Source organism: Phytophthora ramorum (genome assembly GCF_020800215.1).
Source record: "Phytophthora ramorum isolate Pr-102 chromosome Unknown Phyram_PR-102_s0003, whole genome shotgun sequence".
Taxonomy (NCBI): domain Eukaryota; phylum Oomycota; class Peronosporomycetes; order Peronosporales; family Peronosporaceae; genus Phytophthora; species Phytophthora ramorum.
The window spans coordinates 1944150-1971730 of record NW_027150649.1 but is presented as its reverse complement, the minus strand read 5'-3'; the positions used below and the strand labels follow the sequence as shown (position 1 = coordinate 1971730).

General features: G+C 51.2%; 3 protein-coding genes across 3 annotated transcripts; 2 read left to right on the top strand and 1 right to left on the bottom strand.

Annotated features, from left to right (window-relative positions):
* Positions 1-15239: 15239 nt before the first annotated feature.
* KRP23_3788 (uncharacterized protein) lies at positions 15240-17452 on the top strand (the record flags this gene model as incomplete). The annotated part of the gene is made up of 2 exons (XM_067888687.1): positions 15240-15433; positions 15502-17452. The coding sequence occupies 2 exons, from the start codon at positions 15240-15242 to the stop codon at positions 17450-17452; spliced, it is 2145 nt and encodes a 714-aa protein (XP_067747905.1).
* Positions 17453-17783: 331 nt separating this feature from the next.
* On the bottom strand, positions 17784-19811 carry KRP23_3787 (uncharacterized protein; the record flags this gene model as incomplete). The annotated part of the gene is made up of 1 exon (XM_067888686.1): positions 17784-19811. One exon carries the CDS (start codon positions 19809-19811, stop codon positions 17784-17786), a length of 2028 nt encoding a protein of 675 aa, XP_067747904.1.
* Positions 19812-20192: 381 nt separating this feature from the next.
* Positions 20193-22468, top strand: KRP23_3786 (uncharacterized protein; the record flags this gene model as incomplete). The annotated part of the gene is made up of 7 exons (XM_067888684.1): positions 20193-20720; positions 20792-20902; positions 20963-21022; positions 21091-21465; positions 21541-21634; positions 21732-21917; positions 22011-22468. 7 exons carry the CDS (start codon positions 20193-20195, stop codon positions 22466-22468), a joined length of 1812 nt encoding a protein of 603 aa, XP_067747903.1.
* Between the last annotated feature and the right edge of the window lie 5113 nt (positions 22469-27581).

Sequence of the window (27581 nt, the reverse complement as noted above, 5' to 3'; positions counted from 1 at the left end):
AATAACAGCGGCAATGGGTGGTGGTGGAACCCTAACGGGACCCCCGGCAGTTCCAGCCCGCAGATCTCGTTGATAAAGACAAGCTCTAGAAGATGGAGGAGCTGTTGACGAAGGTGAATCAGGCTCACCGAATTGCTCATATAAAGTACTGGATGAACAAGATGGAGAAATGCTACTGCGATTGATGTGTTTATGATCGTTCTTCTAGTCGGTTAACGAATCAAACTACAGCTCTATCGTATGCCGTTTTTCGAGTCAGTAGGCTACAAGGGAATATCGACAGAATAAACATGCACCTGACACTTGTCTCTTGCTCGTCGATCTCCAAGGTCAGGCGCACTCATTTCGATGGCGTCGAGGCTTTGTAAGTTTTTCACAGTGTCGATGCCCGCCACAACATTCCTACTGGAGTTCCAGCAATACGTTCGAGAACTCGCTTCGGGCACGTAATAGTTGGCGTTTGTAAGCATATGTTCATATTTATAGAGCCATATCTGGTAGCCCGCATAGTTGACCCCGCTACCGGTGCGTATTTCAACAATCATGATCTCATTGACTATGGAAGTCCCAGAACGTAGGCTGCCCCCTCCCCCCCGGCAGAACTTTCTTTACTTCTTTAACGCTCTGGCAGATGATTAATCTCCTGGATGAAATAGCGATCGCAGAAGTTCCTAACCTTCCTTCATTGAAGCAGAGGGCACCATCATAGTTTTCACTTCGGTCGAGTCGTCAGGTTTTCGGCGCAACCAAGGTGGGCGTGGTAATTGCTTCGATTTAAACCAGATTGGCGATTTCCGGCAGAACAGCTCTCTGACCCCGACAAAGATGAGTCGTGACGAGGCCACTTGGGTTCTGGGTTTGGAAAACGGCGATGTGCTGCGATATTTTTGTCTCTATCTGTGGCCGCCGCGTCATATAATCTAAGCAACGTTAAAGGGTATTCGTTTGACCCATCTAAGAATCAACATTTAATTTAACCTCAGTAATATGGATAATATTTAACGGATTAAAACTGTGCTTCGAAGCTTGTGATTGGTCATAAACATTGGCTAAAAGACATATCAGTGACCCCCCCTCCTAATATATACAAATCAATGCGACTAGGACTCACTGGGTACCAAACGAGTAAGCAACAGATAAACGCATAGGAAAGTGTTTGTGATTACAGTTAATATTGGCAACAAGGTAAGGCCATATCGATATAAAAAAACTAATGACATCAAAATCGCCTAAATTAATCATGTTATCTTTTTACTGTTTTATCTATTTTTAGAAAGTCTATAGTATCACACGATAGTCCCAATGCTCAGCTTTATCGTGAGGTAACACATATCCCTGTTAGACATTCTACAAAATATTATGACTTAAAAACTCAAATGTTGGTTCTGACGAGTGTGACGAACCGATGACGGTCCTGGCTGATTCAGGGGGCGTTGTATAACTTTACGCCAAACTTTAATATGATTAGAAACACTTGTGCTATTGAAATTTCTAATAGCAATACTCGTGCATATGTTCGTGTACCCGTTGGACCCACTGTGTTAACACGCACGATTTCCCAACCTTCGAACGTGATGATGGACGACTTTGGCTTGGTCGAATCGTTCACAGACGCTGAGATGGATGATCGATACGATCATATCATCGGTGTGTTTTGGATTAGCATGTTTGCGCCATGAATTGGCGGGTGAAATCGCACCATGCTCGCCCAGACAAGTCTGATCGAGAAGGGACACCCGGTGCACAAAGCAGTCGATCTATGGACGCTCACACAAGCAAATACAACCGTGTTGTGGCTCGCGCAGGAGCGGATTGTTGAGCAGACCCCCCCCCCCTCCCCTCCCTTCACTCCGCAAGGTTGCCAAACTGATGCTCCAATACAGCTTGATGAGAAAGGCGTTAAGCGCGAAGCATTCACATTTTAGGTACAGTCAGACTACCCAACTCGCATCAGCCCGTATTGGTGGAAACGAATTCAGTTCAGTGTCTTGGCGAACACCTCACGGTCCTGACGTGTCGAGCCAGGAATCGCCGCCATCCTGAGAGCCCTCGTCGTGGTCGTCGTGATCTCCGATGTCTCTGTCGAGCCAGGCGTCCATGCCCGGGTCCCATACGGACCGGTGATTAGTCACGAATGCTGTAAATTGCTGTGAGTCGATAGAGTTTTGGGTCCTATTGACTGAGCTGGCTGCAAGTGGTGCCTCACAGCTTGTTCACTCCATATGTAGGCGACTCAATCGCCTTTGTGTCGACACGCTTGGGTCCAGAAGAAATATAATATCATTTGTCCAAAACGTCTTATTGCCCGATGGAGTGCTTCCTGTCGGGCTAATCATGGTGGGCACCTCTTGGTCAAATCGCACCTAGTATCTGATTGCTACCATTCTGGATATAGTGACATCCTACATCACATGAATTTGTTTGTCGTTTAACCGCTATCGTGCGTAGCTAGTCAGGTACTTGGCGAGAGAGGACTTCAAGACGAACAATTAAAAATGTGTCTGACTCTTCCAATTTGTTAACTATATACCAAACACTAATCGACAGTTTGCCAACAGTGTGAGCAGCAATACGTATAGCATTCCCACAGACGCCCCCATCGAACCATGAGTTTGCGTACGAGTAGACCGGCGTCATACTGTAGCAGGACAAAGACAAGCATCTTGGTTGATCAGTGTGGGCAACTTGTTCGACTTGAACGAAGATACGGTGCTGGATTAACTGCGCAGTACCACGGTCGAAAGTAGGCAACATGCGTACAACAACGGTACTAATATCCAGTTGAGCGGCGAAGGCGGTGGGTGTATGTGGAGTATCCACATCAGTATATAAACACGTCGCGATATCGGAGCTGGTTGCCGACAAAAACTGGTACAAGTGAAGTGTTGGTCCAGGCCGGAGGGAGTATCAAACGACATCGAAGATTACAGCTAAGATACTTGAACGTGCGTTAGTGTCCATAACAATACTGTACTCGTGTCCACATCATTGTAATACCATCCATGTCGTACGCGGTTGTAAATTACGCGATTGGGTTATGACATACATATATCTGAAGTTGGTGCTAGCATACCATGTTTTGTAATGGGAGCGACACCATCTTGCATAGAGAAAGTGTACGATCAACAGAATACCCCCCCCCCCCCCCCCCCCCCCCCCCACCCCACCCCACCCCTCTTCCCGGCACACAAATAGCGAAAGACTGGATAGACCGGTTTCTTGCTTCATCATCAGGGACCTGTTGGCCAACATCCCTAGGATGTCATCGGATACAGGTCTCCGGGCACTCACGGCTTTCAGCGTGAGTACTGCTCCCAGCGCTTACTGGCACATCTTGCATACGGTCGACACCCCATCAATTGCCAATTTGAACAACTTGAACATTGTTGTCACACACTTGGTGCACGACACCTTCCACCGATAACCCTTTCCACGTCTTCAACATCGGCGGGGGTCCAGCTCGTAGATAGTGCAGTTGGACTCAGGTCCACTTTATTTTTTCTAACTCGATAAAACACAATCTTGTTCGGCAAAGCTGGGGGGGGGGGGGGGGGGGGGGGGAGAGAGAGAGAGGGGGGCTCCGGAATGTTACGCGGAGGACAAGACAGGACAGTAAATATCACAGAAACTTCGATACCTTTCAATCTGAACGGTGGCTCGAACAGCTGTTCAAGATGCTGGAGGACTACATTGGGTATGATATCCATGTGGCTGAGATTTCGTACTGAAACACTATGCCAGCCCACAGCAGACAACACATTTGTGAAAAGCAGTAGTACAAGATTCGTCGACGAAAAAGGTATATGCCTTTTTTGAAGTCGGGTGCACTTACAGTAACTTGGTGTTTGTGCTGGGCCATTCCTATTCTGATGTTTCGCTTAGAGCGTGACATAGCGCAAAACTGTCCTCCGCTTAGGAATCACAACAGATCACGACCATTTTATACTCTACATGCCGCACTATTCCCCGAATTTCAGTCTATTAAGCCAATGTGGGCGGAGGTCCAGGGGGGCGATTGTACGAGATTCAATATTAAAGGGTGCAGCTCTGCAATGATAAGGCCAGAAAACAACTTAGTGTGAAGGACAGTGCTGTGTGGGTAGGTATCTACAGTACGAAGTACGAGGATCCAACATTAAAGCGTATGCCAATAATCCCTTTGGTTGAGAGGATAGAGGAGTGCAATGAGAACGGTGGCAGCTCGGACGAATACACATCGTAAGGATCAGACAACGAGCATTTACTACCGAATATGTTCGTAATGAACGAGGAGGGCTAGAAGTTGCGGAACAAGGAAAAGACGACATCTCTTTTTCCTGGGCGTCACGGGTAGCTGAGAACTATTTATTCTTCGATTAAGCTCGTAGCTAGCAAGACTCCTCCATACCGACAAGCGATTTTTTCTAATCAACATCCATGTCCAACCACCCGGTCTCCGCCTTTTTCAAGTCCGACCTGTTGGGAATGACTGGTTATGGCTATGATCAGGCGGTGCTACCGGACACGAACGATCTGACCGTGATGGTAGACGTGCATTGGGTGAATGCTGGACGCTGAGGATCCTTGGACGACATGGTGGTTCGGCGACCAAGGGCAGAGTTGCTGCCGTGTGCAGTGTCAGATAAAGAAGCGACTAAAGGGATTAGATTCAACATAGACGGCTATATCTGTATTACTCGTGCTTCATCATCCTGTCCAATACGGTGCCATGATCGGCCACAACTGAGATCCCGTCGGATACATGGCCGTGATCCACATTTCGTTTGGCGACGATGTGGAACCCTGTAGCATTTAAACCACACGATATCGACGTACTGGATTATGCTGCCTATTCTTTACGACCCTGCCTCAATAAGTCAATATGAGGCTTGATATCAGTCAAAATGCGTGCTGTCCATGTTGCCGCTCTTAACCACTTCAACGACACAGGCTGCAGGGCAACAAGGAACGAGAACAGCTTTATCACGCTCGACGACATGTCCAAGGGAAACGTTCACTGGGTTGACGAACGCTTCGAATGGATGTACATATTGCAGGCCCAAGGCAAAATCAAAGATGTGCAGGCTGTGCGTATGTCATTCCATTAAGTAGGTGGGTCATTTACGCGTTTAATGCAAGTGTCGACTCACTCAGTCCGAACAACGGATGGATCATCTTAAGCGGGCCTACCATAACCAGTCAAGCTGGGGAGGTACGCGGCAAGCTGAAATCAATCGCTTAGTGAAAGAAGTAAAATGGGAATGACCGGAGATATCAGGAGCACTGATGAAAATACTGCCGATAGTGAACGGCAAATATCTCTGCATGAAGTACTTGTTTAACATGGCTTGTCCAAGCTACCGTAAAGGGTGTTTCGCGAAGGGCAGGGGCCACTTTTGTCTCGACAGCATCCCATCAGAGATGCATGATGCCATTATGCAGTCCCATGGTTGGTTCAAGTCTGAGTTGTAAGGCTCGCGGTGGGGTCTGATAGCGCGTGACGTCTTTCGCTCTCGTCCGGGAACGAATCTCCCGCACAGTTGTCTGCTCGTTCCTCAAGTGAATCATGCTTCGAGGCTGGGGTGGGCCTTTCGCCTCATTAGAGTGACTCAATTCCGGATAGCAACAGTCGTCTAAACTCTATGAGGGATCCGCTTGGGACCAATAGTAGGGTCACGGGCTCTGTTGCTTTGTCTCAATCCAGTGAGAGGACCGCCAGCTCTGCTGGGAGGTCTAAGCCTAAAGACAGGGTCACAATATCTGCTGAAAATCAGCGCCCAGTAAGCACCTCACGAGATCACCTGGTCCTTCGACTCCATAGTGGTAATTGTACGGGGGCTACATCAAGTGGCAACACACAACAGTCATTTATCGCGCAGCAATATCACCGCCGTAATGCAACGTTGTCAGTTCGCCGTAAACTTCTGAGCCACGATCGCGAGATTGTACTAGCAGCTGTGGATGCTAAACTTGCTGACTATAGTTTATCGATATCCCGAAAGACACTACCAGGACTACCAGAACAGATATGCACCACAAACACGCTCGGCCGGGAGAAACAGCGAATATACAGCGAGTTTATTCAACGGTCTGGCACGCCAGTGTCCGAATTTGTACGAGTTCTTCGCGGAGAAACAGAATTGGACCCACGTCCTAACACGGTGTGAGAGACTACGTCAGATTTACCCAGTTGGGCTACTTACTCGTACCGTCAACAATGGGAGGAGGTGGCTCCTCATGGGGTTATTCCGGAATGGTATGCAGAATTTGTCTCTCAGACTTCAGCCCAACCTAAACATTCATCTATGTATGAGGCTTTGAGGTCAACCGAAAAGAGTATTCGCAAAGGTGAAGACAAACAACCAATATCTCGTTCTTGACATCGATTTACTCGACATTTTGCCGGGGATCGCGTTCAGTCCACGCGCGACCAAGAAAGACAGTTTGCCGTTGTCTGAATGTGCGAGAATGATTCACGACATATCGTACTCGATGGGCGCATCAGCGAACAAGAATACCGAGACAATGAGTTGATTCAGGTGACGTACGACGGCCCGCCGGCTCTGGCTCGTCGAATCCTATACATCATCGCAGCTTTTCCAAGGCGCGCAAAAATGATGTATCGTTATGTAAACGGTGCTTTTCGCAATGTTCATATTCATGCGGACCATGTAATGCGGTTTTCGGGTGTGATCCCGGAGCTAGGCGTGCTGGTGATTGATCTCGCATGCCCGTTTGGCTGGAAATTCTTGCCCATGCAGCACTGGTTTGTTGGTTCTTGAATTATTAATCCTTACGCTAATTCAAAACCTTCCAGCCCTAGTCAACCGTCGACGACCGCCACCAACTTTGATGAGAAGACTTGGTGCGACGATCATACTTCAACCCAGTCTGAAATTGGTTCAATGCTTGACGAAGTGAACCTGACATTGCGTGGCGCACTGATTGCTGTGGCGGAGCGGGATCGCAAAAATGGATGATACAATCCAAGCTCACCAGCGGTACGCCCGGACTGTCGAACTATCGGAGGGGGTACTCCGTTGATCAGGCGTGATCAGAAAACCTTGTAGTCACCTTGTGTACCCGACGGCGAGGCCGGTTACGCTCTTCCGATGCTCACATGAAGGACGTCAAGGGGGTGACCAAGGCAGAACTGTGGAGCTGGACTGCTCCTTCCGGGGAATGGGGGGGGGGGGGGAACGGCCACGCGGGTATTCTTCACGCGGTCGTCAGTTGTCCGTGATCGGGTCTTGGGGCAAGTTGATCACGTGGGGGGGGGGGGGGGGGGGGGGGGGGGTGCTGCTATAGCCCTTTCAGTTGCTTGCCGCCGCCTCTGGCGGGGTCTTGAGTTGAGATGAGACTATACGATCGCCCCCTGGCCAAGCTATCCAGATATGCGTCGCGTACTTTGTTGACTTGGTGAGTCCTTCTTCGGGTAGGCCAATGTACGGAATGTGTGGACGCCACTTGTGCCTTGCAAGGCAAATCAGGATCTATTTTAGCAAAGGTAAAAGTCCTAAAAATCTCTCTCCCTATCCCCATCTCATTTGCGTGCCCACCGACTGCACAGCACATCTGAGCTTCAATCTGTATATCTTGACCTCGTATCGGAATGATAGTACCGTTTTACCCAGTATCCATCTGATCCAACTGTGGTACCATGTCGATCTGATCAGGTGAGTCCAGATGATCGCGGATGCCCAGATGATCGCAGATGTCCGGGTGATCGCAGATGTCCGGGTGATCGCAGGTGTCCGGGTGATCGCAGGTGTCCGGGTGATCGACTGTACCGAAAGGGTGGTACCAGGCAAATAAAATTACCTGTACTATCGTTGTGGTACCAAGTCAGGCACTGGGGCTATCCGAATATATCCCGCACCAACCCCAACCCGTCTGGTCCAATCAGTCCAGACGCGATCTCTTCCCATCATCGGCAATTTGACTCAGGTCGCTTCACCTCATTGCTGTTCTCGGCCTGGAAGCAATTAACGAGGATAAGGTTACCACCTGGTCAGCCCGCTGCAAAGCGCTCGGACTCCTGTGGATTACGTCGGCATTATCGGAGCCATACCACCGAGAAAAAAAGGTGCAAGGCCTTCCGTCAAGTCGAGAGTATGTTGGAGTCACCACGCACGACAAAAACGTATCTAGAGAAACTGTTGGGAAGCTCACGTCACGTGATGACGTATCTGGCCTCCAACAACCTTCTTTCACTGTTTAGCGGTGTTAACACGAACATCTCATCGCTATTTAAACGTTACAATAAGTCAGGGGGCCCAAGATAATTTATACTGGTTTCGTCTAATCCTACGAACGGCAATTTTTGAACTGGATACCCTTAGCGCGATTCACAATGACACAGCCTGTCGACTACAAGGTAGTTATGGATGCTAGCGATTTTGGACTGTGTGCACTATTCCGGTCACGACGTGAGTTTCTCCAATTTCTCTTCAATTCCAATGAAGTGAAACAGATTGGAGCTATTATGTAGGACAACTCCGGCGACTCAGGAAAAAATCTTCCCGAGCTTGTGAGCGCGGTCGTTTCTTGTGTGGTATGGGGAAAATATTGGCAATGTTTGGAATCACACTCCAGACGGGATAGATAATCAGTTTGCCGTATCTTGGACAAATAGCAGGGCGAGCAGAAAGTTACGGCTCAAACGCTGCTTAGAATGCTGGGTTTGATGGAGATTCGATACAGGTTTTACATTACAGCTTCTCACATTCCTGGTGTGGAGAATATAATGGCCTATGCAGGATTTCGGGCGTGGCAATTTCGGGCGAAAGCCGAATTTTTGACTAACCTATCTTCTGAATGGATCCAGGTAAGAGTGCCATCCGGCTTCAGGAAGTTATCAATTTTCTGTGAGCGGTGCTGCGAGCTGGGGCGTTGGCCGACTTAAGCCGAACTCACAACAGAAGAGCATGGAACCAATGTACGACGTGGTGCCACTGGTTAAACTACCCGATATGGCTGCCGAAACACGATATTCACGAAAAAGCTGCACAACTCGGATCATTTACGGTGTATCTGTGGTGCTACGGCATGAACATGACAGGCCAAAGAAATTCATATTTAACGATATGTGCCAAAATTTGTGCCATACGCTGGTACCACAGCCATAGCCTCGGGTACGATCGGGGGGTGGGGTGAACGCTAGCCACGCATTACTACTCCGCAGAATTAGACACTTTACAAACCCTGTGGTCAAGCGGCATATGCTCTCACCCACGTATTTGCGAAATTCTTGACTTTCTGCATGATCATGTGGGGTAGAATGCTTCTTACACTTTTTCTGTTAAGAAGGTCGAAATACTTGTTTATACACAAGTGTCCTCACTAGTATGTCCTACGACTTGGAGATATTTTCTTTCTGGACAACCAGAATGTGCAGACCACGCCGCGCAAGGCATCACGGGTGGGCAATCGACTGTGTGACGCAAAAAATAACCAAGTCGACAGGGAGGCGTTCCGATACCACCATAAGTATGGTGATAGTGCACTACGGTCAGTGCGAGCAGCACGGGTGGATCATCAGGCGGCAAAAGTATTTAAAACCCAAGCGGTCCGACGTACCCTGTCGACGAACTCATCTAGCGGCATACGTACACGAGAAATGGCAGCATTAATTAAGGAGGCAGCGAGAATTGAAGGACTAGATCCTAAGCGTGATTCTACCCACTCAATCCGGATTGGCAGTAGTGCGACGGTGTTACTCGATGCAGGTGCTGACAGGCTATCACGCTCCTGTGGCGTTGGCTGTCAAACGTTTTCGAGTAGTACGCAGTACGCACAGCAGAAGGATCATCAGGGTTATCAAGGCTAATGTGCTGAAGTAATTGTACAGCAACCAGACGTAGCAGATGTGGAACAGTCTTCACGCGGGAATTCGCGGCGGAAATTATGGTGGGGTGCTATCACTCTATTTCCACAAGGAAACATAAAGTCATTTATAACAAACAAAACTGAGCGTATTCCGGTAACGTCCGTATATCCATGAAGCGCTGGCGGGACTAAAGAAAGTCCGTGCTCCAATACGAATTAGGATGTTGGATAAGGTTGCTTACGGAACGGGTACACCAACAACCGACATTATGGAGAAACGCTCAGGTCTTCTTCTACGATAGCATGTGACACCTGCGGTACCCTATATTTTCACTTCTGTGAACTTAAAGAAAACTTTTACACTGGTTGTATTCAAGGGTGCCAGTGCTATTTTAAAGTGCGGTTGTCAAGTGTATAGCTATCCTGACGGGTGCATCAATTGAAGGAAGATCATTTTCTCCAGAGCTACTCACTGCAAAGGACCTGCGGCAATTCATTCCGCCATGAGTCCGCTGGGCTGACTCTTTGTCAGTTGAGTGTTGGGATCGGTGTACATGCTCGAAACCCTATTGCCGCAGGCGTGATCATTGCATAGTATTGTATTGTAATGGCGCACTACAACACTGGTCAGGTCACCGAGTTTGAGGTAAATGTTGCACCACTGGGTATTTTCAGTTATTTATCAATACTGTCAGTTCTAATATTTCGGTGTTCAAACGGGCGGCTCCTATCAACCGAGGAAGACCGCGCTCGTACGATCTTGATGCAATTGCACCCGCCGTTCGAGGGTTTGTGGTGGTAGAAAATCTTGCTGGCCGGCCGATTACAGCACGAAACGTCTGTGACGAGGTGGCGGACGTTTGTGGCGTACGCCTCAGCGTGTCTACCATGCCACAGGCACTTCATGAGCTGGACCTCCAACATCTCAAGGGCGATAAGCGCCACATCTACGCAGAGTCGCCCTGCAACATCGCATTCCGGTGCTCCTACTTGGAGAAGAATATGGCCAACCGCCTTGCGGTTCTCGGGGGATCCAAGCAGCTCGTCCATTTTTGTGTGGACCGCCTGGAGATCTACCTTGACGAATCCTACTGCTACGTCAACCACGTCACGGGCTAGACGTGACTGATGGCAGATAAGATTCGTTACGGTAAGACTGGTCGAGGTACAGGGTAAGAAGCTTTTGTACTGATATTCTGTTAATTTTCAAACTGGTGCTTTTATTTATGTGTACGTAGCGTGTTTATTATTTGCTGCCGGGATAATTAAAAGCAAGGGTGCAGTAATGACGGGTGGTTTCGTTGAAAATTCCATTAAAGTTTGGAATTCGACCCTCGAGCGAGAGAGAGGGGGTGACGATTACCATGGCAAGTTTGATGCTGCCCAATTTGAGCACTGGTTTGAGCAACTTTGCACACTGTGTAAGTTGTGTGGATGCAACATTTATTTAGATGGTGCATCTTATCACAACCGTGAGATCAATCTAAGTCCACGAAATCAGGGTGGCGGAAGGCCGATATTCTAGAATGACTCCGCAAGAACGGTAACTTTTATTATTTTGATACGAGTTTGGTTTTTACTGTCAAAAACAAAATGTGTTCTTCTAGGTGACATGGTGTTTAGTTGTAGTAATACAGCTACAATTGCCACTCTGGTTGAGTTGGTAGAGCTCTGCTTTTATACAAGTAACATATGTATTGTGATCACCAGCTTTTTTGCCTGTTCCAATTGTAAATCCATCGATTTATCGCCCGATTTATAATTAGGAACCCAGATTTAGTATATAAATACGGCGCCTAACACTGAATTAGGACACATCACCCGGGTTTGCACTCATGATTGGGCTGCCATATTTAGCACGCGTCTGGCGGATTTATTGGGGTGCAAGCGATTTATTTTTAAATCCTCCCAAATGCCCGAATGCAAATCGGCATTCGGGGAGTTGCGCATATATATATCGGCCACGTCGACTGACAGTCATGCTGATTCAAGTTGCTGTGAAGGTCGGAGACATAGGGCGATCAAGCAGAACAAATGTGCGTGTGGAGGATGGTAGGTTCCCGCTCGACGACGAAAGCGAGGACTTTGGACAGCTCTGCGCCAAGGTTGATGAGCGCGTCTCCAGTGCGCTGCGGAACTATGAGCAGAAGGCCATCCGCCAGGACTCAAATCTCTACCTGAAGCCTGGCCTAACTGCTGCGCAGAAGGATTGGGTCTCGCTGACCGCCGATAACTGGATGGCCAAGATCGACATAGCGCGCAGCAACTATTTGAAGCGCACGAAGGCTGGTGGACCATTCGTCGTTGAAGTGTTCGTCTTCGTCGCCAAGAAACAGCCCGGTATTCGGCGTGCCACCGCAAATCGTGTCGAAGAGGCTTCCCGTGCAATTGACGACATACTGATTGAGCGACCCGACATTCAAGTCGGTGCTATTTCGCGCACTCACTGGGCCATGTCACATGCACGACAACCGGACGGGACGCTGCCGACAGTGCCGGACACGGCTACCTTCCGTCAAGCCCAGCACCTGGATGCAATGCGAGCGGCGCAGCAGCCGGACGACCGCGAAGAAGAGATCATGCGCACGCTTACCGTCAGCGTGAACGGCTCTACACCTCTGCAACTGACATTCAATGTCAACGATCTTCGAGCGCTGCTAGGACTTCCCGGGTACAACTTTCTGGCAGATGGCATCTTCTCCTCGTTCCAGCCCCCTTCGGAACCTGATGACGTTGAGGACACCGACCACACATAAACGGCAGGAGCGGCATCTATTTTCTTAAGGAAATGCATCAACATGTATATTTTCCTTCTCGCTACGCTCGCAAAATCTTCCACCACCCACCCCACCTCCCATTCCGCCTCCCCGCGGTACTACATGGAGTCGAGGTCAAAACGAAAGACAGCGTCATTCAGACCGGCATCACCGTAACCACAATGGCGAAAGAGGTTCACACCTGTCTCGTCGGACTTGACGCATGCTTTCATTGCTACTTCCAACACACGCTCTGGATACAGTGGGAAAGTCAAGTTGGCGTGCCGAGCTAACCACTTCTTGAGCTGGCCAAACATTACCTCGATGGGGTTGTACTGCGGGCAGTAGGGCGGAAGAAATAGTAGGATAGCCCCACAGCCGTGGACCGCCTCCTCCAGTTCCTTGTACATGTGAATCCGCGCGTTATCGAGTACCACAATCGATCGTGGGAGCGGCCACGGGTTCAACTGACGAACGATGCTGCCAATGAATGCTCGGTGGAACTTGAGCCGAGTGAACGTGCCCCGCGTCGTCTTCCACGCAACGAACCCCCGTACGTCGCACGCCGCAAGAATAGACACCCGATTTCCACGGGCAAATGGAACCCGCACGACAGCCCGCATCCCTCGCTTCGACCAAGCGTACCTACGCATACTGTCGAGCCCATTCTTGGAGGTCTCATCGAGAAAGAGGACCTGCTCGGGGTACCGGTACCAGCAGCGTAGCTTGGCGACGAAAGTCTCAATTTCATGAGGGAGCGCCTCTCGTGCCCGGCGCTCTAGCACCTTGCGTGATAGACTCAACTCGAACCGGAGGATGCGCAGGATAGTAGAGGCCGACAGCTCGCTATGCGTCTCTGCGAAACGGCGCCGCAACTCGACTTGCAACTCTTCCACGAAGAAGGTTGGGTGTTCCTTCACGTAGTCAGCAATAAAGTCGACCAGCTCAGGTGCATGTCGTCCTTGTGCCGCGCGTTGGCCAGGTAGCACGTCGCCTGACTTCTTGAATAAGGCGTACCATCGCCGTACAGTGCGCCCCGCAACCCCAAATATTCTGGCAACGCGCTCGCATGGAATCGCGTACACATAGTGGAGCACGACAGCTCTCCATCGAAAGTCGGAGGCATACATCCAAATGTAGGTCTTGCGTATGAACGGAACTGGTGGTCTCGCTTTCCAGCGTCAGCATGGCCAGTCGTGTTGAATTCCCCCAGCCGGTTTCAGGCTAATCGGCCGTTTTGAAGTTCCCTTTATTACGTTCTTTTATCCTGTTTTGTACTCCGATTTATCACCCTTTGAAACTCTGATTTCACTCAACATAAATCCGTCCGGAACCCTTTAGTGATACCATTTTGCCAGGGACAAAAAACCTGGTGATCACAATAGCTGATGTTATTAATACTCCGCTTTCATTGTGTAATATTATCCCAGTGGATAGGTTGCATGACATAGGATAGGCTGTTTGTAACGTCCACGTTGAAGTTGAGTCTGCAAGCAAGCCAAGTGAGCCTGCAAGCAAGCCAAGTGAGCCTGCAAGCAAGTCTGACGTCCATAACATAATACTGCACTCTGACCAGTGGCCAACGAAGAATAGTACTGCGCGTCATGCTGTCCAGGACGGCCTTCTCGCGTGCCCCCCATGGCAGCGCCATCGCATGTCCGGTGGCAGACCATGTGACCTTTCGGGCGCCATGCTTTCGATAATGGGAAGTGTAGCTCCGGCTACCGAGAAAACGGCCCGCGCTGACTAGCTCGCCACTTGCTCGTCAAATGTTGGGATTCTCAGCAGCAAGGCCGCCACCAAGCTCGGACCTTCGGACTGATTTAGGCTATCGCCATGACCACCGCCGCGAGGCACGGCTACATGTAAGTCAGTGCTACAGAGTGGTCAGCCCGGATTCGCATACGGCCCGCGATGGGGGGACCGAGGGAAGCACGCCCAAGTTGATCAGTTGGCAGCTGAGCTGCGGGCAAGCGATAAAGATGAGCGTGAATCCACAGCCACAGCCACCCGTTCGCGGCATCGGTGTGCATGTAGCGCTTGCTGCCTGACGAGCTCGAACATCATTGCAGCGAAGACAAACCGCAGCTATTATCTTGACGACCAAAGCAATACCCTCACAGCAACATGGCCATTGCGCCGTCAGTGTGAAGTTCCGCTTCTGGCATGAGGAAATTCGCTCGCGGAGCCTGATTTTAGTTCCTGATTTATAGGAAATTTGGACGCGGCTGCCTTAGGTCCCACTTTCAAGAGCATAGTGAGCCCAAGTCACGAGTCAGCCTTTTTGACAGCAGAAGTATCGAACAGGCACAGTGGTCCTTCTCGTACTTAGCCGGATAAACCCACGGTCTCCCACCGCTATTTCCGCGCGTAAAACCGCCCAGCCAACTTTGCACTTACTTCTTGTATGTGCATCGCATTATCTACGCACATTAACTCGCTGCCGCACCGCCTTGAACCGATTTTGGGTCCCAGGCCAGCCGCCCCTCCAGCACCCTTCCTGGGCGCCGCGCACAAGCGAAAACGCTGCGCCGAAGCCGCGACGAAAGCAAGCGAACGCCGCCAGAAACCAGGCCGCTTGCTGAATAAGATCCGCCCTACAGTCCACCGCCACGCAGACACCTGGATCTGCTAGAGCGTTGCAAGGTGTCCGGGCCCATTGACGATCCCTCCTCCATGCTGATGACCGAGACGTACACTCCGGCGGGCGCCACCGCCGCCTCCAACAGCCTCCTGGACGCCGACGCCGAGGCCTTCAACGAGCGTCTGCGACTCAAGATCCAGCCCAGCCCGCCCCAGTTCCCGTACCGAGACGACCCCTTCGAGCTCACCGTGTACCTAGTGGACCCCGCTGATCATCTCAAGTCCGGGTACGTCCACGTCGGTTGCTAACGTTAGGGTATATGAGGTCTAATGGTCCTGATGTCGCTGCTGTTAGAGTGACGGTGCCGCTCCATGTGGAGCTGTACGCGGCCGAGAAGATGATGCCCGTGGAGAAGGACATCCTGCACATCGACCCCAGCACCAAGCCCGTCATGAACGGCGACGGCATCTGCAAGCTGCGCGTGAGCATCGGCGAGTGCTCCATGGCGCTGGGCAACCGCAAGTTCGTGATCCACATCTCGGCCGCCTCCACCAAGGAGACGGCGCACCTCAACGTAACGCCCGCCGTCACGTCCGAGATGACGGTCATCCAGCACCGGCTGCTCATCCAGGAGAAGCTGCCCGAGCTCTGGTACAAGGACGAAGGTGGTCGCGACAAGTGCATGACGCTGCCCATCTTCCTCGTGAACGCCAAGAACGAGCGCGTGGGCAATCGCCCCGTGCCGCTGCGGGTCACGCTGCTATACGAAAACGAGCACCCAGTGCTGAAGCAGGACATCCTAAAGATGTCGCCGGACTGCCAGCGCACCATCGACTCGACGGGCAAGGCCGTGCTCAAGCTGCGTATTGAGGACGTGTCCAAGAACCACCAGGGCCAGGCCTTCCGTCTGAAGGTGGAGGCCGACACGGCACAGTCTCCGCTCAACTTCGACGTGGCGTACGACCTCAGCTCCTCGATCTCTGTGCGCTCCAAGCGCAACAAGCGTCGCCCAGGAAAGAGCGCCCCCGCGCAGATCACTCATCACATTATCACTGGCTCGTCGACGCCGATGTCGACGACGTCGTCGCCTGCTTCCAACGCCGATCATGAGATGATGCTGGCTGGAGCCTTTGGCACTGCTGCGTTCACAGCCGAAGATCGGCGCAAGAGAATGCGCACCGGGGGAGGCAGTGCCTCGCCTGGAACACCGCGAGTGGGCGGTAGTCCACAGTCGTCCAATTCTCTCACTGGCGCCATGGAGAGCATTTTGAACTGGGCCGGCGGTGTTGTGAACGGCCTTCACCAGTTAGAGTGGCAGACGGTGGGCTACGAAAGCAGGACTGACGGCACGGCGGATACGGAACGCCCCATCTATCGCTGTCCTGCATGCTGGCGATACAAAGATGTCATGACGTACGAAACGGCCCAACACGACACGAAATGCCTGATCGCCAATCTTTTGCTCACGTACGCGACGGACACCATGGGTCATCTGGACTTCGTGCTCAAGGGCATCGAGCGGTTTCCAGCGATGATTGCCAGTGCGCAGGCTGCCGCACAGAAAGCAGCAGCGAAGCCGATGGGGCAAATGACGAGCCAGAATCCGTCTCTTGTGAGTCCACAGAATGGCATTATGGGCGTCAACCCGCTGACGGACGACACATCCTCGACCCAACAAATGATGAGCTCGGCAATGATGATGAACTCTAGTATGGGGAGTACTGCGACCGCAAACCAATTCTCGATGAGCAACAGCTCGTCAGCGATGGCGACAACGACATCAGGCGCCATGACCAACCTCCCTGGTATGGAGGGTCCTCCCGGCTTGTTCCGCAACAACTCGGGTGGCCTGACAGAGTTCATGCGCTCGTTGGATGACCAGGACTCGAACGACCCGATGTTTTACCAGAACCTCGCTGGCGGGGGGAACAACAATAGCAATGGCAACCACATTGTCGATGCGATTGAGGTGCAGGTGTTTTACGTGGTGGCGCGTATGGTTACGCTGAACGCGAGCAACGCTATTGGCTTCCCCGCTTTCGATGTCAGTATGAACCTTTTGGGATTTTACCAAGAAGGTCGCGAAAACGCAACCACCGAGGTCGTGTTTGTACCCGTGAGTGACATTCCCGCCATTTCGCAAGGCGAAATCATGGAGACCCAGCGGCTGCTGCAAGGGGAAATGAAGGGCAATAGCGCTGCAGTGCACACATTGGCGCGCTGCAACAACGATTTGGTGAAGTTGAAAGAAGATGTGATTCTTTTCCACTGGAACGCCAAGGACCGGATTACGCCGAAGTGGTAAAGTGACTTTGGTGCACTGCCTATTGGTTTATATCAGCACCAAGTGACCACAAAGTACGCAAGTGCAGCTCTACAGAGTAAATGCCCAGAAAGAGATAATACCATCGGGCTCGATGGAGATGGAATACAACGCCGGTGCGGCAGTGAGTGCATGTTGCATAACGAAATGTTGTATAGAAGTAATCCCGCGCGCGACTCGGAACACGATGAACGCCAAGATGAAACTCGAGTGGGCAAACGGAGAGGTAAACGTCCGAATGAATAGTATAAAGAAGCAATATAAACTCGATTGAATGCCACACGGGGCCGACCCGAGCTCGTCCCTATCGCGTTCAAGTTGTGTTCAAGTCCGAACAGCGCTCGACCAAAAGCCGGCGAAATCCAAGAGTGACTGGATGCTTTGTATCGACTAGTGTCCGCAGCGTCTTCTTGAGCTTCTGCTTTGGTGGGAAGTCTTGGCCATTAATACTGCGGAGGATGTCACCGATGGCTACGAGTTTCGAGTTCTTGGCTTGTCCCGGTCTGATTCGCTTCACGTAGACAACGAGAGCGTTTCGCTGATCGGCATCTTCATAGCAGCCAAACGTGATTCCTAGCTCCCCTTCATTCCAGAGAATGCTGTACAATGACCCGAACGGTGGGTTTCTGCTGTTGAAGACTCCATCATCCAGCCCAGACGAGCAGTCCGACAGGAATGTCCGCTGGAAGCCCGGTGGGCCGTCTCGCTTGCGGAAGCGTAGCACTGCAGGTTTTGTAGCGACCTGTAGGAGGGTCCGTAGTTGCGTCGAACTCAGACCGGAAGTGAACCAGTTGTTGACACACACAAGGAGATGTCCGACGGCGTCACTCGGCAGATCAAGAGCAGACTCCTTGAGAATCTTCTGGACGATGGGATACTGGCCTCGAGTGTGGTGTGGTATCTCGAGCTTCAAGCCCAGTCGGGCTGTGGTCCATAGCACCTCGTACTCGTGTTGTTCGCGGATGAAGGATAATCGCAGAGAGTGGCGGTGCTGCACTGCCTGTCTAGCTAACGATCGATGGCCATTCGCTTTCAGCTCGGCCTCACTGCTGGAACAGATGCTTCGAGACAAAGACAGAGGTGAAGACTGGGAGCTGTGGTCAGAGTTGTTGTCTTCCTCTTCACTTGTGTCGTCAGACAGGGGCGGCCGAAAGATAAGTTTCACGGGTTTCGGCAGCTGTACGAGGTCCCGACACAGGAATTTAAAAGCTTGGCCTTCGGTTCGTACGCCGTTTATTGAGTACAGCTCGAATCCGTGTTGGAGGCTCTCCATGTTGGTCGATGAGCTTTTGCCAGTCAATCGATTCACAACTGGTGCGCCTGAGATTGCATCTTCCAGTAGTGTCAAGCCCAGGGGGTCTGTCCTCCACTCGATATGAACGTCGCTGCATGTGAAGCTTGGCGACGCGGCGCTATGACTGTCTGCCGGCTCAAGTTGTAAATGCGGCGGATCCGACTGACTGCCTGCAGGAACCAGTGAGCGCAAGAATTCTCTGCATCGAAGGCCTGCAGTGGCTCGAGCCTTCATGCCGGCCTCCGTCAGATTGGGAATAGCGCTGCGCAGGGAAAATCGGTGCTCTTTAGTTTGATCACTTGCGTCCTGGATACCAAGCCACCTCTCGCGATCGCCATCGTTCACAACACGCTCGAATATTAGCCGCACTGGCCGTGGACACTTCGCTAGGTAGTCCATTGTTGGGTCGAGTCCAGCGGCAACAGCGTCCATACCGTTTACAGCTACAAGTACATCGCCAAGATGGAAACCCGACGCAGAGGAGACGGAGCCACTACTGAAGCCACCCAAGCTATGACGACTACTGCTGATCCGAGTTACAACGGGGATATCGTGACTACCATCTCGTGTAAGTGAGAGGCCCAAGTTCTGTCGGCCATGAAGAATGTCAAAGCGGATACGTTTTCCGCTTGTCGCCGAGCAAAAGCGAATTATCGATGGGCTCTTTGACATTTGCACCAGCACTATCGCTGCCTCGGCATCCATGGTGTGCACACGTCTGTTTCCAACGGTCTCCAATATGTCTCCAGGGCGAACTCCTGCCTCCCACACCTTCAACGCTGTGACGCGCTTCACCACCAGCTCCGCATCTTCGTCCGAAGGTGCAGTTGCGCCTGCATCATTCCCCGCAGTCGTCAAGGTGAACCCGGGGTCACCGCCAGTCCAGACGTAAAACCGAAGGCACGCAAAGTCCTCGTGGCTGGAGCTCCAAGACCCAGGACTGTGTGCCGACAAATGGGTCATACGTGCCGTGGCAGCAGAACGCGAGTGTTGCTGGCCACCCTCGCGTCTGAAGAATAGAGCCTTTCGTAGACTGTCTAACGGCATCAGCGCAGTGGACTGCGGCGATCAGCGAGTTCTTGCCGGTACGAGGAGAATTCGAGAGTGTCTGCGCCAAATGCAGCGTTAGGTCAGGCGTGTCCTAATCCATCGAGTGAAGCAGACATTGAAAGGGTCGCGTTCTTCTTGGTTGTCCACCCGTGCTCGTCGCTAGCCATCCGAAGCCACGACACCATCATGTGTTGATAGACAGCTCCAAAACGCTGCTAAAAAGGCTGACGCAAACAGGAGTGATGAATATCTTTGTTGAAGTTGACCATCACTCTCCGCTCCGAATCCTAATTAACCGATATGAATTGATTGATACCAGTTATGTGTTCCTATTTTTGGCGGCACTTTGCATTCAAACCGCTGTCAGCAGCTCTCAAGATGAAGCGCTTGGCGTCGCAACCGATCACCGCCTTCTTCCAGCGCAAACAGTCTCGCCGCCGCAGCATCGAGTCCGTCGACAGCGATGCCAGCGCCAGTCCCAACACCCATCCAGCCGACCAAGTCGAAGAGATCCAAGACGAAGAAGGCCCCAATGAGCCTCCGACTACGAAGCGCAACGCCCACGCGCGTCGAGAAGCTCGCGAGGACGTGACGGGGATTCTGCAGCGCCGCGAGCTCGTGGGTTGCGCGTCCACGCGGTTATTCGTGGGTTCGCAGGGCCCAAGACGCCGCCGCAAGCAGCAACTGGTGCGCTGGGCGCTCACGCACTCCCAGCGGCTGCCGGTGGAGCTGCAGCTCGCTCCTCATTGGGAACGTCAGGCGGGGGCCATGAACAATGAGCGCTTCTATGCCAGCTGCCTCGAGTTCGACGCGCAGGGAGTGCTGCTGGCGGCAGGGGCGTCCAATGGGATCGTCGCTTTGTATGACTTCGACGACGTCTTCCATCGCAGTCTCAACCTCGGACAAGTGAGAGAGTGGAGGGGTGGAGGCCGTTTTCTATGAGTGGGAGATTGACTTGTGGAACTTGCTGTGGATAGCGCTTGCTTAACCAACAGGTACGCAAGGACGAAGAGGAACCGAGTGCAGCTGATACCGATGTGACTAAATTGCAGCAGGAGGTTAAGTTGCCAGATGAGATACTGCACCCGGTACGTCTCAGCATCTTGGGCAATTGACGGCCTGGGAACTTATGGTGTGCGTGGGTACAGATCCACACCATCTTTACTCCGTTTGAAGTCAAGTGCATTCGCTGGAACCCTTCAAATGAGGTACCTGAGCGTATTAATCAAGTTTCGTAGAGTTCATTTAAATTGTGCTGACTGTACGTTTTTGTTAGGATGAGATTGCGTGCTCGTTCTCGAACAGGAACGAGATTCATTTGTTCAATCTCCGCAAGTTTCCGAGCAAGCCACACAAAGTCTTGAAGAGCTCCAACCACCCCTCAAGTGGGTACAATGACTTGTTGTACCTACCGACAACGGAATCGACGCTTCCCAGCATACGGCCGCCAGGCATGATGAAACAGAAATCACGTGCAAGGACAACCAATGTCATCGCTGGCGATACGGATGGAGCTATTCGCATGTGGGACGTTCGGTCCCCCATGCGGCCAATTTGGAGCTTTCTCACAGGTTCGCAGCCCATCAACTCAATCGTGCTGTCTCCAAACAAGCAGTGCGTTATCTGTGGCAATGAGGCTGGAATGCTTATGGTTTGTCTACACGAACACCTTGTAGCGGCCGAGAGTTCTCTGACTGTTGCTACTTCTTTACTCCTTGGCATGCAGACATACGATATTCAGCATAAGATCGTCCCCGCGTTTGGCTCTAAGCCTGTGCCGCAGCGAAGGGCATCACTTAACATTATGGAGGCGATCAAACGTAAGAACTTTTCGCTCATGGATTTTATTACATGCAGATGGAAGCCAGACTGACAAATGCTGAGCTGGTATTTTCTCTTTGAATGTGGATCGACCAGCATACATATCACCTGCGTGTATCGAGTCTGTTCTCCTCTCAAGCCGCTCCGGATCACCTGGCATTATATCAATTCACTTAGTGCCGCATTCTGAGACTCAAGTCTTGTGCCAGTTGCGCAACGACTGGGTAGTTGTCATTGATTATCTTGTCGGTTCTGTCGTGAAGCTTCATACGTCCATCCGAGGTACGTCCTCCAGAAAGCGATCATGGTGATCCCTGAATGTCAGCTCACACATTCGTACACACGAATGTTGATGGCCTGCTTGTCATTGAACAGGGTTACCCAAGCAGAAGTCCAAGTCGGACGCGTCGCCATCTGTGCTCTCAGCGGCCGCAGAGATGGACTCCCAGCGGGATTTCTTGCCGCGATCGTTGCGTAACTCGTGGCTTTCTTGTCATCGTTGCACGGGGACTTTCCTGTTCGACGAGTCAATCATGTGCACCGGGATCCATGATGCAACGAACCTGAACGTGATCGATATGCACCAGCTCCAGCATTGGCATGCTGCTGCCACCTCAACAAAAGACGATGCGGACAAAGTTGAGACGGCGAGATCCAGTAATTCATATGCTAGACTACCTGCAGTTGAACGGCTCGATCGATTTCGAATCCCTATGAACAGCATCGTTACCGCTGTAGCTGCTCACCCCAGCGAACAGGCAGTGATTTGCGGTGGAGAAAATATGAGAATGCAGATAATGGGCATTTGGGGCCCGCGAACTGGATCAACATAGAAGGAAAAATACTACGCAGTACAAGATGAGCAACAGTGCATCGGTTACCTCTGAAGACCGCACAGCAAGGCAGCTCAAGACCGCACAGCACCTGGCCGCCGGAAATTCGACGGGCTCGCATTGATTTCGACCAGCATGAGAACTGCGTTTGCCACGGGAGCGGTGGTGATCATTCTCTGCCAGCCATGCGCGTGGATCCAGCGTACCCTCATGTCCAGTCATCACCGCGTGTTGTTTCTGGTGATGATTTTGGTGAAGGAGCTGTCGGCTCACCAGCAACGACGGCAGAGGAAGTAGCTCGCTCATTCCTCAGAATGTGTCGATTGCACGCAGTCGTGGCTGCCATTGCCAATGACTCATTGGACTGCATCCAGTGCGGACAAGCAGCGCTGGCCCAAATAGAGAAACGCGAGAGAGAGTATGATATGCTTTCAAATATCCTGTCAAACGCGCTCTAATACAGTGTGTTACAGTGCATGTAGTGGCGAAGATCACGATCACTTTTGATAAAGCCATGGCTAAATCCATCTGCATCTTGGATGAGCTGCTCACTATCGTTGGCATTCAGTTTGGGTAATAAAGCTGTCCGCAGTGTTCTAATTCGAGATGTTCTACTGATACCGAAAGCTGGTGTGCATTTTGGCATCTCGCGCTAATACTTGTTTGTATGGCACAATAAAGGGTTTCGAGGGCAAGCAGGCAGGCAGGGTGGGGCGGGGGGGCAAATCCATTTTTTTATTTATCGAGGGTGTTTTTTTTAAGGGTATCAGAGCCAGAGCCTTCTAATTGGCTGACTGGTCACCTTTTGAAAAGCTGGTGTGTTGCTTTGGACGACGCGTCCAGGCTGGAGACTTTGAGAGATGTTGGGTCTTCACGCTGTAATCTCGGGTAATCACGTTCCTTGCATACATATGCTTCTGGTGAGTAGAAGCCTAGTACTTAAGTAGTTTGGCAGAACAGAGCTCAAATGCCCAAAATTGTCGGGTATCCGGCGGATGTCGACGTGCTGGAGCCGCATACATGGATCGTGCATGCTGGACAGACGATCGGTCAGGAAGTATGACTCTAGATCCTAACGCAAGCACTCCATGCATGGCTTCGCGGAGACACTGGGCTAACAAGTGCCCAAGCGTATTCGCTGCACTGCGCAAATGTGATCCGGGCGTGAATTTATCATGCTTCATCATGCGGGGCTAGCGAGGTGACTGTAGCTGTGGCCGTGGTTGGCAACTTCGTGTCTGACGGCAGGTACTCGAAGCCCAGTTGTGACAGGATGAATGTGCTCTGTAGGAAGCTCATCCGCCTCGGCATTCGTTGATCCATGACTATGGAATGCATGCAGGCAAAGTTATCGCAGCGAGCGAGTTTGTGTACGAGTATACTGACGGTACAGGATGAGGCTGGGTTTCGTGGTTTGGTTAATAACAAGAAGGGGACATACCTTTTGTTTTACCTAAACGAAGGAAGACAACGTACCGTACTTATAGAAAGCCTATTACCATAAACAGCAGACGCCCCGAACGGACTGGAAGATACCCGACACCACAACTTAGTTGGTGTCCTTTGTCGTCGCTCGATGCTGACTCCAGTTAGGACCAACACTTCACTTGTCGTAGTCGAAAATCAGCTTCTCGCCTACCGCAATATCCCGGAGTGTCCAAATACTGACGTAGTGCGCACCACATGCAATCGGAGTGTCGCCATCGTGATCAATGAACTTTATTTGGTTTCTGGTGCTAACAAAAGAACGGCGTTTGCAACGCCGCATCCATTGCAATTGTTCAGCGTGCAAGTCGGCGAGAATGGATCCGTTGTGAGTTCTTCGTGCCAAACTTCGATGCCACTCGCTCCACATACGCCGTATGGGTCATGCTGAGAATCACTCCAGGTATATAGTTGATCTCCATACCCAAGAGGTGCTTCACCGCCCTAAATCCTTCAGCGCGGACTTGGCGCCTAGTTCTTGCAACATCACCGCGATGTCATCAGGCTTGACATGCGATGTCAATGTCATCCACATACGCAGTCAAATAAATCATGCCGCTCACACCTTCGCGATAGTAGACCCCAGCGTCAAACACGCACTGCTGGACCTCCAGCTACACAAACAACACGTGCAGAGTATCATCCCAGATCCTTGATGTCTGCTTGAGACCGTAAAGCCCCTTTAACAGCCGGCAGACTCGATCGGCTCCATCTTGGGCTGTTCCATGTAGATATCTACGTCAGTGAGCCCCCCCGTTCAGGAAAATCGTAATGAAATCCAAATGCTGACAATCGAGCCATAGCATGAGTGCAATGATCAGCGCCAGTCGTACTGAGTCAATGCGCACTACTGAAGAGTACGTAGCCAAATAGTCGCTGCCGAAGTTTTTGAAGAAAATCGCGTATAGCAAGACGAGCTTTGAGCCGCTCTATCTCACTTTTCTCGTTCCGCTCGATCACGAGTTCCCACAACGACGTCAAAATACTGACTCGTTTTCGCTCCGTCGACTTCGGTCGAGGCACCAGTTCCTACGCCATGGTCTTGATCAGACTGTTGTATTCCACGTCCATTGCATACTTCCAGTCTGCAGCGTTCTCCGACGTCAGCACCTCCCCGCACGGTTGTAAGATTCAGCAGCTCGTTTACTACTTCACTGAACTAGAGTCGTTGCCAGCACCCAAGTGCTTGGGTTGTATCTCGAACTCGGTCATCGATATCTTTTCGAGCGCAGCGTTGGTTGGGGGGGGGGGGCTCGCAAGTGTTTGTTGCTGTTGTGAGGACCCAGTCGGCCATGAACTCGGCAAACTTGTCGTATTTGGTGCAAAATATCCACAGTCAGTAGCAGCATCTCCGTCTACACCGCGTATATTGGAAACTCCGAAGCTCCCACTGAAGTCAAAGGCACCACTGGAACTGCTGCCATTGCGCGATTCACCACGACGCATTTTGTCACCTAGTTGTGGCTCCTCGGGTGGCATCTCCACGTCCTCCGATTCGCCATGACTTTCCACGTCCGCATCTCCACGTCGTACATAGCCGTGACCACAAACGCCATCAAAAGATAGCTGAACGAAATGAACGTTCACCGGTAGCTCCACCTATGTACCGCTGCAGCGCATGGCACGTAAATCATGCACATACTTGTTATCCACCGTAATGTCCTCACGGAAGGGCGCGTCACACTGTTCAATTAGGTCTCCAGTGCGCAAATCAAGTAGTCAATATCCCAACAAAATCTCCGCGTATCTGAGGAACAGTACCGGCACTGCTTCCCGGTCCAGCTTATTCGACCGCTTCACAGTCGGAACATGCGCAAAGCTAAACATCCACAGACACGTAAGTTGCGCACGTCCGGTTTTGAGCCAGTGAGCTTCTCGCAATGAGTCATTCCTTTGAGTGCCTTAGTGGGGCTCACATTGTCCACCTCTACCATGTGCAAGACGATCTCCCCCACAGTGCTGACGGAAGACCAACAGCCTGACGAATTACTCGAACCTTGTTGAGAAAATCCCATTGAGCTTCTCCACGAGACAATTCTTCCAGGAGTATATGTGTTGGCCTTCAGCAACTGGACCCTATGCTCAACCAAGAATCCCATAAACTTCTGGTTAACGAAAGATCCTTTCCCTGATCGCACAAAAATCGCTTTATCACGTGCTCTCCTCTCTCCAGTCGCAGGATCGGGTTCATGGCGTTCTGTGCCGCCTCCCCGCAATAAAGCATCACTTGTACCACGAGGTGTCGTCCTGCACCAATTGAAAGTAGTGATTGCCACCTGCCGTTTCCAGCCAAACGTCTATGCCCTTGTTCCAAGCGTACACGAGTCCAGACGAGTGTCTACGGGCGAAGAGAAGGCAGGAAACGATGTGCGTCAATGGTGGAGGATTCAAACGCGATCACGGTCACAATAGCGTCGTCACGTTATGTATATGGTAGCACTTGAGCAGAGGTTGGTAGCTGAAGACTCAAACAAGATGCCTTCGCAGTACTCGATCAGCTGGGTTTACTTGGTAGCAGGTAAATGAGATCTGATTGATTTTAATGTGTTTCGCAAAGCTGCTCTACGCTACGCTGTGATCAATTCTTCTTGCTTTTCAATATATACATGCAGTGATCAATCTGCAACGTTGAATGTGCGCGTTCAACTTGCACTTGAACTGACTGGCGCAGCTACCTTGGATCACTGCTGCCGTGTTCAATCCGCCAATAATTTGTGTATTCAATCTGAACTTTGGTTGCTCCAAAAGATACGTGCATGATGCAGTCGATCTCGTGACATTCCCTCTCTCTAGAGAGCTGTCCGCACGCGATTATGGTAGCAATCGATGAGTCCTCCGATAGAAGGGAGGTTCGCGATAGGCTCCCAAGTATGTGTCGTCTGACCGATCCATTTGACCTTGTAGAGCTTCTTGCCTTTGTTAAGCTTGTAATTTACAGTGTCGTCCACGAATTCACCTTCTGATCGATTCCCCAAATCGAACCTTAAACAGCTTTTGTCGTTGACGGCGATACGTTTTGTTGATGTATGATTTCAGTAGGCTGGTATTAAATACAGGGTGCATTCGTAGTTTAGTTGAAGTCGAAGCTGGTAGTAGCTGCGGCCAATACAGTTCACAATGATAAAGGGACTCAACCAACGTGATTACAGTTTTGTTTTTGTCGTTCCATGGTGTCGCGCTGATAAGTGCTGTCCTGACAGAAAAACGTCATCGCCAACAGCGAATATCTGGGGCTGTCGATTTTTGTTGTAAACTTCTGCCATTCGTTTATGTGCTTCTGAAATGCAGCGACGAGCTTTAGCCAAATGTCGGCTTGCAGCATAATGGATTCTGCGTATATTGCTTGTCTAGAGGTGTCAGGTTTAGTCGGTAGATTCAATGTTGCTGGTGTTCGCGTAATATTTCCAATGTCTGCTTGAAAAGGGGACATCTTGATAGATGCCTGTCGTCAGGCGTTGTAGGCGAATTCTGCCAGATAGGTCCCAGTCGTCAGCGTTCAAAAACGCGCGCAAATAGTTTCTCTAGCGTTTGGTTTAGGCGTTCGCTCACACCATCACCTTGCGGTTGGGATGCGGTCGTCATCTTTTGGACAACTTCAAATAACACACACAGCTTTTTCTAGAAAGTC